Source organism: Erpetoichthys calabaricus, chromosome 16, assembly GCF_900747795.2.
Source record: "Erpetoichthys calabaricus chromosome 16, fErpCal1.3, whole genome shotgun sequence".
Taxonomy (NCBI): Eukaryota; Metazoa; Chordata; class Cladistia; order Polypteriformes; family Polypteridae; genus Erpetoichthys; species Erpetoichthys calabaricus.
This window is the reverse complement of record NC_041409.2, coordinates 22,634,994-22,648,844: the sequence shown is the minus strand read 5'-3', so window position 1 is coordinate 22,648,844 and position 13,851 is coordinate 22,634,994. Positions and strand designations below refer to the sequence as shown.

At 36.8% G+C, this 13,851-nt stretch overlaps 1 protein-coding gene across 1 annotated transcript in view; it reads right to left on the bottom strand.

The window, feature by feature from the left end:
- The window catches only part of LOC114667092 (Fc receptor-like protein 5), a 56,945-nt gene extending 43,493 nt beyond the window's left edge, over positions 1 to 13,452 (bottom strand). Inside the window, exons 1-5 of the mRNA XM_028822226.2 lie at positions 13,434 to 13,452; positions 10,874 to 11,158; positions 7,755 to 8,015; positions 6,978 to 7,259; positions 3,342 to 3,620 (exon numbers count right to left, since the gene is read on the bottom strand). Coding sequence (XP_028678059.2) covers positions 3,342 to 3,620; positions 6,978 to 7,259; positions 7,755 to 8,015; positions 10,874 to 11,158; positions 13,434 to 13,452 — 1,126 coding nt within the window. The remainder of the gene's footprint in view (positions 1 to 3,341; positions 3,621 to 6,977; positions 7,260 to 7,754; positions 8,016 to 10,873; positions 11,159 to 13,433) is intronic.
- Positions 13,453 to 13,851: the final 399 nt, after the last annotated feature.

Here is a 13,851-nt window from a genome sequence, read left to right as displayed (position 1 = left end):
TCAAGAAAACCAGGCAGAGATTGTCCTTCCTTTGCCAGCTTAAGAAGCTTAGTATATCAAGGAGGATAATGTTAAATTTTTACTTAGCCATCATTGAGAATATTGTGACCACCTCCATCAACGTTTGGTTTTCTTCTGCCTCCTCTCTTTTTAAGACTTGGTTGAATTGGGTGATTTGTTCAGACTGAGAAAATCATTGGCTGTTTTCTTCAGCATTAAAAGATGTGTTCATCCCCAGAGCGAAAAAGAGAACAGAAAAGATTGCTGCAGATTTCACCCATCCCAGCAGCCATCTCTTCATTAAATTGCCATCAGAGAGGACGTACAGGTCTATTGTGACCTGTACTAGATGCTGTCTCTGCAGCTTCTTTCCTCAAAGTATTCAGATCCTAAACAAACTTACAAAGGGTTATGTTACACCTAATTGTTTTTGCAAAATATAAATGGTATCTGTGCTGTTAGTGTATTCGTAATTACTTCATACTTGCTCAAATTGTACTATTTGATATCTATTATTTTGTATAGGTTTTTTCATTATTGAGTAAATTTATTGAAGTTTGCAAATGTTTTGTTCAAATAGTTGTTGTATTTGTGTAGTGGTTTGCACAGTGTTAGGTTAATGGTGGGATGTAATTGTGCTGTTTTGTGTTGGTAATGCCTTGTATTTCATATTTGCACCTAACCAAAGTTAATTCGGGTATGTTTCACATGCAAGCAATAACGTGATTCTGATTCTGATAAAAGAGGAAGCCCTCGCTCATAGAAAGTCCAAAGGAACTGCTGTATTTTCTTTCCCTCAGCAACATGGCTAACCGCTTTGACATCAGACTCTGCAACCTGTCAGGAGGACTTTTCTAATGATCACATGGATGAACATAACTGTCAGGGAGAGCCAGAGAAGATGACATGTTAAACAGAGCATGGTGCACAAATATTAATTGGCTTCAAAGAATATTTAAAAAATAAATGTTTGTGTTAAATGTTCCAAGACAATTTTTAGACTGGTGTTTATATTTCATCAGAACATTGCTGAACAAACTAAACAACATTACTCTGAAATACGAGTTTTTTACTTCAAGAAAATAAATGTAACTATGATCAACCACAAATATCATCAGATGCCTTCTGCCCTACCAGACAGTATGAACCACTAGTACACTTCAATCACAAATGCTTATCATCTACTGTTCCATCCTGACCTTGGATGTCAGGTTGTCTCTGTTCACCAGCAGAATCTGAAGTGTGGCAAGCTGGCAACAAAAGAGGTGCAATGCTGGACTATGGAGGCAGAGCAAAAATTACTGGACTGTTTTGAATCTGTGACTGGAAAATGTTTTAACTTATCATATCTTCCATCCATCCATCCATCCTCTTTCACTTATCCGAGGTCGGGTCATGGGGGCAGCAGCTTGAGCAGAGATGCCCTCTCCCCAGCCACTTCTTCTAACTCTTCCAGGAGAATGCCGAGGCGTTCCCAGGCCAGTCCCTCCAGTGTGTCCTGGGTCTTCCCCGGGGCCTCCTCCTGGTTGGACGTGCCTGGAACACCTCACCGGGGAGGCGTCCTCATCAGATGCCCGAGCCACCTCATCTGACTCCTCTCGATGCAGAGCAGCAGCGGCTCTACTCTGAGCCCATCCCGGATGACTGAGCTTCTCACCCTATCTTTTAGGGAGAGCCCAGACACCCTGCGGAGAAAACTCATTTCAGCCGCTTGTATTCGTGATCTCGTTCTTCTGGTCACTACTTATCATATCAATGAGTATATAACAGTTATCACCAAATAAATCAAAAAATGTTTGGATTACTGAGTGGCTGCAAAAATGAACTCACTTAGTAAATAAAAAGTAGATCATCAGTGACATTTGTAAATTTACTGAAAAGTTGCTCTAATGCATTTCAGACTGGTAAAACTCATAAATGTTGTATTGTCATTTAATAATAATGTAATTGTACCTTGACCACAGACTAGGAAGTCATAACTTTAATCTATTTAATTAAACCTGCTACCTGTTCTTTAGTCCCAACAAAACTAGGGAAAAGCTCATTGGACATTCTGCCAGCACCCATTCATAACATTTACTGACTGGCACAGTTCCTAATGCACCAGATTGTCAGTTGTCAGAAAATTGTCAGCTAGACCCACATAATGTTAATCGATTACAGACCTATTTCATATGTACCTTTTCTTTCTAGGTTATTTGAAAAAGTAGATATTTCTCACCACACAAGCTCCAAGACCCACCTTACACATACAATTTTTTTCATGAAAATCCAGTCTGCCTTTTGCACTAATGACAGTAGAGAAACAGCACTAACCTTCTTCTGATGATGGAAATTAATTCATGCATGCATTACTAGTAAGCTGACTACTGCAATACATTATTCAATGGCTGATCAAATTGTTCTTTATGCAGCTTTAGTTCATTAATTCAAAAAACTGCTGCAAAAATGATTACAAGATTCAGAAAGTTTTGAACACATGACTCCAGTTCTCATCTCATTACACTGGCTTACAAATAAGCTCAAAGCTATTTTGAAAATCCTCTTTCTTACATATAAAGCCTTAAATGTCCAAAGCCCTGCTTACATTGATGAACTTATTGTTACTTACAAAGCAGAACATGCATTAAGATCTCAAGATGCCAGCCTAATAAAGATTTCAAGCATTAATAAAGTAACAGAGGGAGGTTGAGGCTTTAGTTGCAGGGCCCTGAAGCTATGGAATGGTCTGCCTGCTACTATAAAAGATGCCCCTTCAGTCTCAGATTTCAAATCCTGGCTAAAGACTCACTACTACAGTTTAGCATACCCTGACTAGAGCTGCTGATCAACTGTGCATTCTGCATCTCTGTTGTTAGTCATTAGTAGTAAAACATAAGTAATGTGATAGTTATAATTTGTTACTAAACTTCATCTACCCTGCTTCTCAATTGACACGGTGCCACTGCTCTATTGCCAAGTTGTTTGCCTGCCTATGGGAAAGTCATCTCTGATAAAGGAGCACCGGAATAATTGGGTAGAAGGGTCTTTTCATCAGCAATGACTCCATTGTGGAAGGGCCAGTGTGTGTTGTTGGGTCAGCTCTGTGAATACTATGGTGAAAGTCAAGTACTTTTTAAAATAAAACACTAAAACACCTGAATTGAACATCACCATTTAGGCAGACTCCAAAACAGCAACAGAAAAGAGGTAATCAGTCACTAACAGGAGATGGGACTTTGGCTCTTTTTATTAATAAATTGTTTGTGAATTTTTTACATTTAACGCTAAAATTGTCAAAAAACGAAATATAGCTGTTTGCAATGTCCAATTCTGTTTTTGCACACATCTTTGGAACTTACCAGACAAGCTTAGGGTCAGAGGCTCGCTGACTGGGGTGTACACATTCCTGTCTTCGATGAACCCCTGACACCCATACATTCCATTGTGCGATTGTGTAGCTGATTTAATGTTATAGGTGTCTCCATTTGCATTTACTCTCTCTTCGGAAGAAAGGAGTTTACCATCTTTCAGCCATACATATTTGATTACACCCTTCACCTCACACTTCAGTGAAACGCTGTCACCCTCGTACAGAGTCCCGTATTCAGGCTGCCGCTTCAGCGTAGGTTTGGGAAGATCTATGGGCATAAAAAAATAAACAATCAGGCTGAGGCTGAATAATGTGTTTTGTTAAATTCTTCACCCTTTAATTATTGTGTTGACTGATAAGTTGCTAATTAAAATATACTTCTGTAGGAAAAGGAAGAGATTTAACTTGGTTAATTAATTTAAAATTTTGCCTTCAACAATGTCGTTAATTAAGTAAATAATTCAGTACAGCTCCAAATTTATTTTTCTTAACTTTTTCTGTTGTATGAGGTGGTCTTTGGTCATTAGACTTATATCAAGGTACAGTAACAGAAGCACACTTGTTTTAAGAAATAGATGAATACAATTTATTGACAAACACAAATTATAGAATAATGATAACTGCATATGCATATATACATAAATTGATTTATAAGACAGGACACAAAATGTACTAGACAGACAAATGTGGAGCATAGAAGAGGATGGCTGTTTATTTGCTATTTAGAATTCTAATTTATCTTGGTACAGATTAATAGTTTCATAATACCAAGTCTTTAAAGTTGTTTTAGAGTTGTTTGTTGTTTCTGCTCCAGGATCAAGTGGAGGATTCTTCTTGTGTTGGAGTGCATTCTTTCTCTTTGTGATGTGGTCCTTTGTGGTGTATTGTGCGTTTTCTCAGCTAGGTTCTTTGAGCTTTTTTGCCGTGTCCTCTGCAACTTCATAGGGAAAAGCATTGCTCTTCCTACCAGAAGAGTTAGATGCAGAAGTTCCTTTCTTCTCGGTCTTGTCAGACTTGGCTCAATGCTTGGCTTGGCAGACCAAATCTCAGTTTTACAATCCACAGAGAGAGGATATTGTTGGCTTTCAGCTCCCAAAGAGGGAGCAGCTCGTCAGCTTTTCAGTTTCAGAGTGGAAACAAGTTTGAGAGAATGCAAGAGTTCATTTTGGAGAGTGTGCCCAGAGAGCTGTATGTGTGAGGAGTGCAGCTAGTTTTGAACGAATGTGCAATCTTTGGATCAAAGTCACTTCCAGTTACAGAATTACTGCCTGCTTATAGGTGAGTTATTTTTGTTCATCACGGTTGGTCATTTGTTGAATTATAGCTCTTTGTTTGGCTTCGAGTGTCCATTTGTCACCTTTTGGTCAAAAGGGGCCTTTGTAAAGATGTCAGTTCAACTCTGATTTACACTTTTGTTATCAGATGAAGTACAGACTGAGATTGGTTCAAACCACAGCTCAGTCACTTAGTTAGGAATCTAAGTGGGGTTTGATGCAGCTGGGTGTCTGCATTCCTGTTAAATCTTCTGTCTTAACAGGCCTGGTGTGCCACTAAAACCTAGCAGAATGGGCAATGCCCACTTTGCCTTACACTTCCTTATACAACACATCATGAATTTCCAATTTATAATCTGTCCAACTCACTTTTAAACCCCTATAATTGCAATGCAGAATACAATGGAAATTAGTTTTGCATTGAAAAATATTCATAAAGAAGAAAATAAAAACATTTTAATTTTTCTTAAAATAACTTGTGAAATTACAATGTGACATCTCCACACATTTTTTATTGTGTACTGTGTCAGATTTTTTCAAAATTGTATAAATTTTACTTTTATAGAATTAAACGAAATTTTGTGGTAGTTTTCCTTACTTTAGCATAATTTCATATTCAAGGGACTATTGTGACAAGGCTAATAAAAATCATTGTTGCTTTTGTGCAACTTAAAAAGTTGTAAAATGTAACATTTCGAAACATTTCTTGCACAATGCCAGCTGAAAGTAAAATAAATAAATAAAAATAAAATAAAATTACTTACAAAGCTTCGAGTTTTACCTTATGTCAACACAAAAAATAATTAGTGTAAGATCAATGTATATAACTAGAGTTGCATTTTTAAGTGATCAGATATTTTGGTGCTATAAGGATAAACAGATATTAATTATAATCTCCCTCTGCCTAGATGTTTCATCATGTATCATAAACTCTGTTCAGCTTAGTTTTGATTGTTTAATAGAATTCTATGTAAGTTGACAGCCTGTTCATTCTACTGCCTAATAATATTTTAAATGTTTGTTAAGCATTCTGCACAGTTTCAAGTAATGTAGAGCAGAAACGATTGACTCTGTTGCCAACACTCTAATGACTGAATCATTCTGACTCTAGACTGCTGGTGACTTCAACCAGGGGAACTTAGGCAAGACCAAACTTCTATTAGAATGTTCAGTTTGTAGACACAGCACGCTGTACCTGATCTGTTCAAATGTTAATGCCTTTAGATGTAAATCTGTTCCACAACTGGGCCGGTCTGACCATCTTACTGCCACCTACATGACTGTCATTGACAGCAGCTTCTCTGTTATTATCCAAGCCAGAAGGACTTATGTGTGTTAGGAGTGTTGTTGTTTTATATTTTTCTTGAGCTTCTGTAACTTTGCTACACATTTGCATTTTGTGTATAGCTGGATTTCACAAATACAATTTGAATTTGAATTTTGGCTCCTGCTTGATGCATTTATGTCGTTTAGGAGAAACTTAAGGCAGGCAGGCCTGATAAAACCTGGACAAAAATATATTGTAATACCACATCCCATCTGAAATTTGCATCCACTACGAGAAAGACTAAATAGATTTCACATGTTAAATATTAGCTTGTATTTTCCATCTGTAGTTTACATGATGTCCATATTAACCCTAACATTGTTGCCTTAGAATGACCATGTTTGAAATAAAGAACTGAAATTGGAAAACAGGAATATTGTGTATACATGCATAACATATGAGGGGGGACCCAAAAATAACCGGAAATATTTTTAAAACGTGTTTAATTTAATTTTCTGTACAAACTGCAATTAGTCTCCTTCAAAGTACTCTCCATTGGCGGAAATACACTTATCTAACCGTTTGTTCCATTGTTCAAAACATTTTTTAAATTCGTCTGAAGTAATGCCCATTAATGCTCTGGTCGTTTCTTGTTTTACCTCTTCGACGTCAGCAAAACGCCTTCCTTTCAAGTCTTTTTTCATCCGTGGGAACAAAAAGAAATGACACGGAGCTAAATCCGGTGAGTAGGGTGTGTGGTTCAGGGTTGTCATACCGTTTCAATAACAATAGTTTCTGCAACACTTTTTTCAAGAAGAAAACAAAATTTCACCGCCGCGCGTTGCTCACGATAATCGGCCATCATAAAAAAACGACGCTTGCACAAAACTACTTTTACAAAAAAATTCACTGAACACAAGCACAACCTTCCAGACTGATGACACTTGGCAGATTGACTTGTGAGGAGTGTAACTAGATCGCCCTAGCGGCCCAACCACGTACTACAAGTACTAACCTAACAACAACAAAATTCCGGTTATTTTTGGGTCCCCCCTCGTATGTATAAAATATGAATGAAACTTACCGCTTATTTTCAAAGTAAGAAGCTCACTTTTCTTTGTAAATACCTTTCGTTTCTCATTATACCCCTGGCACTGGTACTTCTGCTCTTTAGGTTGTGTAGGGTCAGTGATAATGTAGAGGCTTCCAGTTTTAGTTTGGTCACCTTCATGGGTGTTTATCGGCTTATCATTTTTAATCCACTGATATTGCCAGCCTTCTTCAATCTCACACGTGATAGTCATGTTCTCTCCAGAGTATAAATCTGTCCATGTAGGGTAATGGGAGATTACAGGCTTTGGTAACTCTGCAAAAATAAAAATTATATTATGCTTATGATCATGTGTAAATAAAAAAGTAAGATCAGAACGTTTCCTTATGTGTGAGATAAAGCACATTGTTTTAATTTTTTTTTACTTTCAGATTAGTTGAGGATGGATGTTGCAGTTTATGCTTGTTTTGATTCTTTAAGGAACTTTCATAAATAGTACTAACATCAGAAGGTGTATTGACCATACAACATGACGGCATGCATGGCCTGCAATGTCACTTTGGACAGCGCTGTATCCTGACATCAATTTCTCTGTTTAAGAACACACGCTCTTCATTTTTGAGATCTGCGCCTTTGAGTGTTATGTATGACAAAAATATTATACTTGTAAGTTATTATATATTTGGAAAAGAAATATTAATCCTTTTATCTTTCTTGCTTAAAATGATGTGATATATTCTTTTAAGATACATTTTAACACAATATCAAGTTTTCAACATACATTTTAGATTATGAGGTTTTGAAACTAACCATTTACTTTAAGTACGAAAGGGGTACTGTAATGGGACAAAAGGTTTCTTTCTTCGTTATACCCTTGACACTTGTATTCCGCTTCATTGGAGTCTTCAGTTGCTGTGTAGTTATAGTTCGCTTGACCATCACTGGCACTGAGACGCTTATCATCTTTGAACCACAAATATTTCCAGGTGCTGTGACATCTCAGAGTGAAACTCTCGCCAATATACACAGGGCTCCATTCAGGCCAATATGCCAGTGTGGGTTTGGGCAGATCTGCAAAGAAACAGACTGGGATCAGAATTAAAATGCAGTCCTAAAACCTGTGGCCTGACGCTAATCCAACGAGAAATTGGAAATGATAACAAGAAATTGCAAAAGATCCGCTCGTGATTCTTCTTTTGTTGACCTAATGTTGAATAATTCACTGATGCTTGCAACCTCTGCCCCATCTCATTTGATAGCATTACTAGCTAATTCATTTTTTATTTTTATTTTTTCACTTTTTTTTGTAGGATGAATTCCGACACCTGTTAATAGCAACACACAAGTAAGTGACCCATTGCTGGTTTTTATGTTTTGAGGAATGTAACAAGTGAAAATAATGAGTTAGTTATGAATAGAAAAACAGTGTAGAGCAGGGGTGTTAATCCTGAAGGGCCACAGTACAGTAGCTGCAGATTTTTATTCGACTTGCTTTCTGAACTAGTAGACAATTACAGACTTCAATAGTCTTAATTTTAAGTTGGTTGCCGTTTTACAGTCAGAACTCTGGTTTCTTTTTCCCTTAACCTGTAGCCAAACAATACTGAGATACAAAGCAAGATGCCCAGCTGACAATATGTTTCAATGCAATTTTTGAAAAGAAAAAAGTGAAGGTCTGAGAAATACGGATCTGCAAACGTTTTAAAGGTATTATCGGAAAGAAGAAAATCAACAGTTCTGGAAATATCTGTTGTGGCAGAATGAGTGTGCTAACAATCCATAGAATTAAACAACACATTTCATTAACTGGCTGCTAATTAGATAAATGTAGAGTCTGACACTACTTGAGTAAGCCCATCAAAAGTCAAATCTAAAAGTCAAAAGTTCAAAAACCACTAGAGAAACTCGGATTTAAAAACAATCTTTTTTTTTTTCCATGAGCATTTTTCACATTTTTTATCATAAACTTTTTTCTCTCCATTCTGCATGAAAACACGAGATTACTTTTTTTTCTTGGCCACCACTACAAAGTAAATGGGGCTAGTAACATGCAGAAACAAAATATTTTAGGTGAAGTATTCTTTAAGTAATGATGTGGGAATGCTATTTGTTGTGAGAAGAAGAACTGAGTGACCAATGTTAATCAATAAGTTAATTATCAGTGTTGCCTTTGGCAATGCCAGTAATTAATTTAAAAATGTAGTGTATGTGTGGATTTTTATTTCTGCCCACCTGACGATGTCTGTTCCACATTTCAGCCGGGATGCCAGAAATATGAAGAGATCTATACAATTTATGAATGAGGTTCATAAATCAGTGAAAGTCTACGTTAAATAATTTTCACTTTCTCTGTTGTTATCCGAAGTAGTCAACAAATAACCCAGACGCGCTTGCTGCAATAAACCAAATAATACAATTTATTTATAACATAAGGATAATAGAAGAGGGCAGCATGGTGGCACAGTGGGTAGTGCTGCTGCCTCACAGTTAGGAGACCCGGGTTCGCTTCCCGGGTCCTCCCTGCGTGGAGTTTGCATGTTCTCCCCATGTCTGTGTGGGTTTCCTCCCACAGTCCAAAGACATGCAGGTTAGGTGCATTGGCGATCCTAAATTGCCCCTGGTGTGTGTTTAGTGTGTGGATGTGTGTGCCCTGCGGTGGGCTGGTGCCCTGCCTGGGGTTTGTCTCCTGCCTTGTGCCCTATGTTGGCTGGGATTGGCTCCAGGAGACCCCCGTGACCCTGTAGTTAGGATATAGCGGGATGGATAATGGATGGATAGATAATAGAAGATTGATATATGCTAGTATACAGTAAATATATGATGTGTAGTTTAATTATTTTCATAAATATGTTGGCATTGACAAATAGGTTGATTTTGTAATTATACTTTGACATCACAACAGCAGCTTTTAAAATGAAATAATAAGCATTCTTGGTGATCTTCTGGCTAAAGTCATGTATGCTTTCTTGTTCTGTGTACAAACCCACTGAAGTAAAGCCACAGCGCCATACAGATGTCTTAAAACAAATTCACAGAAATATGTGGCATGATGAAAGAGGCTTGGAGGCCGTATCTAAAACTATCATCGCTCTACCCGAAGTGCATGTTCCAGACCACCAGCTTGAGTGCTTATTGTGATCAGTGGTGCACCTTGGAGCATGGTGTGGATTAGGGGCATTCTCATGCATCCCATCCTTCTGTAATCAGTTGAAGGAAAGGCAACAAAATAAAGAAGATTTCTTAAAGTTCATTCTTTAAAATGATGACATTTGCTTTTATAATTTTAAGAGAATCCCACTTTTGATCAGCAAATGCAGAGAGCTGCTCCTTTATTAAAATTAAAGTGACACCTGCCTAATTGCTAAATTGTGTGAGGCCCACTCTGTGCATGATTAGATAGATAGATAGATAGATAGATAGATAGATAGATAGATAGATAGATACTTTATTTATTGATTAGTGGCCCCATGATCACTAAAATAATAACAATAAAATTAATACACTGCCAGAAACACAAAATAAACACTTGAAAATATCAAAAATAATTTAGATAGTAAAGAAACACCGAGTCACAACGCCCACTTAGTAATAACTTTTGAGAGTTTAAACTCTCACATTGGCTACACAATCATTTTTCTTCATCATCTCATTGTTCCGATGCTTCTTGTGCGTTCACAAAAGTGAACATAAGTTTCTCATTTGGTGGTTGAAATAAGTGAAAGAATGCGAGAGTCAGTGGACTACAAGGGTGGAGGTTTATGAATCCAGTGTTCTCCTAAAGCAAACATTATGATGTCTCTCCCTCTTTCTCTCTCTCTGTCTTCCCTTCTCCCTTTTTATTTCATTGGTGATCTGGTGTATTGCAAGTGTTACAAGTTTCAAAAGAAAGAAATAAAGAGGTTAAAGATTATAATATATGATTCACTTACCAATGACTCTTATAATTACAGCGTCACTTTTCTGGGAGAAGGAATTGTCTTTTTCTCTATATCCCTGGCACGTGTATTGCACCACCAAAGAAGCTGTCCCTTCACTAATAATGTACTGTTTCCCGATGAAATAACTGTCAGTAAAAACATTCTCTCGAATCTTCACATTGTCTTTAAACCAGTGATATTGCCAGCCTTCTCCAATGTCACATGTCAAGGTGACTTTCTCTTCAGTGTATACCTCATCCAGTTTGGGGACCTGAGTCAGCACAGGTTTTTGTAGTTCTGAGAAAAGAGAATATAATGTTAGAATGAAAACATTGCTGCTTTCTCTGATTTATTACTTTCTTTACCTACACAAAACAAGAACATTTTCTAATAGACACAACATCAAGGAGTATTTTAGTGACAGAGAAAATAAAGAAAGTTGCCTGAGGTGTTAATATTCTCCCGTAAAAAGCACTAAACAATAGAAATAAAGAATGAAACAGCAAAGGCCTTCCTCTCTTACCTGACGTTATCAGATGCGAGTGTCTGTATTTACCAGTTATCCTGACCAGGAAAATAGATAACTAGTTTATTGAGTTCAGCCAGGAGATACGTACAAAAGGCAAAACAAACGAAAATAAACATAAAACGAAGCAACAGAAACCCGGATGAAAGGCAAAAATCACAGTCAATAATCAGGCAAAGGCTGACCTTTTATTCAATACTGCTCATAAATTTGAAGTCAGGACCCCAGAGAAAACTCCCCCTAGAAACTCAGGATGTGACCCTGACAGCGGTACACAGAAATGGCTTCCATAACAGTAAAAGACTAATAGACCTCACATTTCTGTCCTTATCATGACATAACCTCCTGTCAAAGATGAATCCTAAGGATGCATCCATATGGTTTCCAAGGGAAACAATTATGAAATTGAATCAAAAGGCAAAGGGGTGTGTAGGGCATTAAACTTGACTCAGGAATGATCCTCCAGACCATACCCCTTTCAGTGCACCAGATATTTTACTGTTGACCTTTCTTTTATAGCAGGGGTCTCCAAACTTTTCGCCACGAGGGCCACTTTGGGTACTTCACCACTTTTCAGCGGATTGCAGTAAAAAAAGATAAATAACTCAGCAATAATATAGAGTTTTATTGAAAGCAGAAACTTTTATAAACTAATTACAGAGTATGTGAGATTAAACTATCTTATATTAATGACAACTAACACTACCAGCAAATTCTCATATTTTCATCACAAATCATAATAAAACCATTAATTTGAATGATAGAACTGTTTTTGTGTTTTTAAAATCATATTCCCATATCATATAAAAAATATATCAGCAGTTCAGAAAGAACCATGCAGTTTTAAATGCTGCTTATTGAACATTCGCTCTCTTGGCACTTAAGCTGTTTTGGTAAATGATATTATATTAAGTACAAAATCTGATCTGTGTCTTCTCACTGAAACCTGGCTTAGTAAATGTGACACTGTCCCCCTAGCTGAGGCGTCACCAGATGGCTACTCGTTCCTTCATAAGTCTAGAGATTCAGGTCGAGGAGGAGGCCTTGGAATAATTCATTGTAACAAAATGCAAATCACTTCTAAAAATTTAGGCAACTTTACATCCTTTGAGGCATTCATTTTAAATATTAAAACAGATTCCAACACAATTATAGTGCTAGTCTACAGACCACCAGGGTCGTATTCATTGTTCATGACTGAATTTAGCAACCTTCTATCTGATTTGGCTATAAATTATGATCACGTAGTACTGTTGGGGGATTGTAATGTACACATTAATGTGGAAACTGACACTTTTAGCAAATGTTTTACTTATTTGTTAAATTCAGTAGGATTTTATTAGTTTGTCAATGGTCCAACTCATAATCATAACCACACATTAGATTTAATTATAACTTACAAAGTTGAAATTCAAAATTTAAATATCGCTCCATTAAATGAAGTTATTTCCGATCACTACTTAATTACATTTGATTTAGTCCTGCCCTTGATAACACACTCCCAGATTGAAACAAAGACAGTGCGACATCTAGATTGTAACTCTGCTTCAAAATTTATAGATACTCAGAATTCTCAGAAACGTAGTCTGTTACTCGACTCTCGAAAGTTTAAAATTGAAACACATGAAAAGTTTAAAATTGAGAATTACAGTTCTAATGAACTTATAAGGGTCTATGCTATGGCCCCTGACAGTGTCACTCTTAATTCAATTTAAGATAGAATGCTTATAAAAAACAGCACAATGCAAATAAACTCAACTTGGAGAGTAAACTCATCGTGGACTATTAATGCTACATTAATTCATGGCAATGTTAATTTCAAGTCTTTTGATAAGTCTAAAATTCACAGTTTGAGTTTAAAACTAAGAAACAAAAAGTCATTCTAATAATGGGGTCCAATTTACAGACAAGAATCCCCTAAAGACATCACGTCAGCGGCCGTCGTTTAGCTGAGTTGGTGTGGCCTTCTGCGTACTGCTTCTCTACACCTGAGAGGAGATTCCTTTTAAGTCTGATGGGTGACTAGAATATTTGAAAGTTTCCTACCTGGTTGCTCTTCTGACATGCTCACTGTAGTCAACACTGCAACAAACAAAATAAAGTTTAGGTAACATATTCATTTAACAAAATATTATGAGTTTACTCTATGCACTGAAAAAGTCACTGGATAATTAAAAAAAGTTAAATATGAATTTAGAATAAAGTTAACTGTAAATAGAAAATATAAAAAAATACCCTCTGACCATCAACTTTTGAACTAATTAACATACTGCTAATAACTAATTACATATTACTATGACTATTGTAAATATAACCCAACTTTCCCAAACCCTTCTATCCAATTCACAGTATCTGGAGGCTTTGCAGCAGTGGGCCCAAGGCTGGTACCAGATACATAGTACCCACATTTATATGGGGACAATTTACAAATGTCAATGAATATGACACACATGTCTTATAGTCT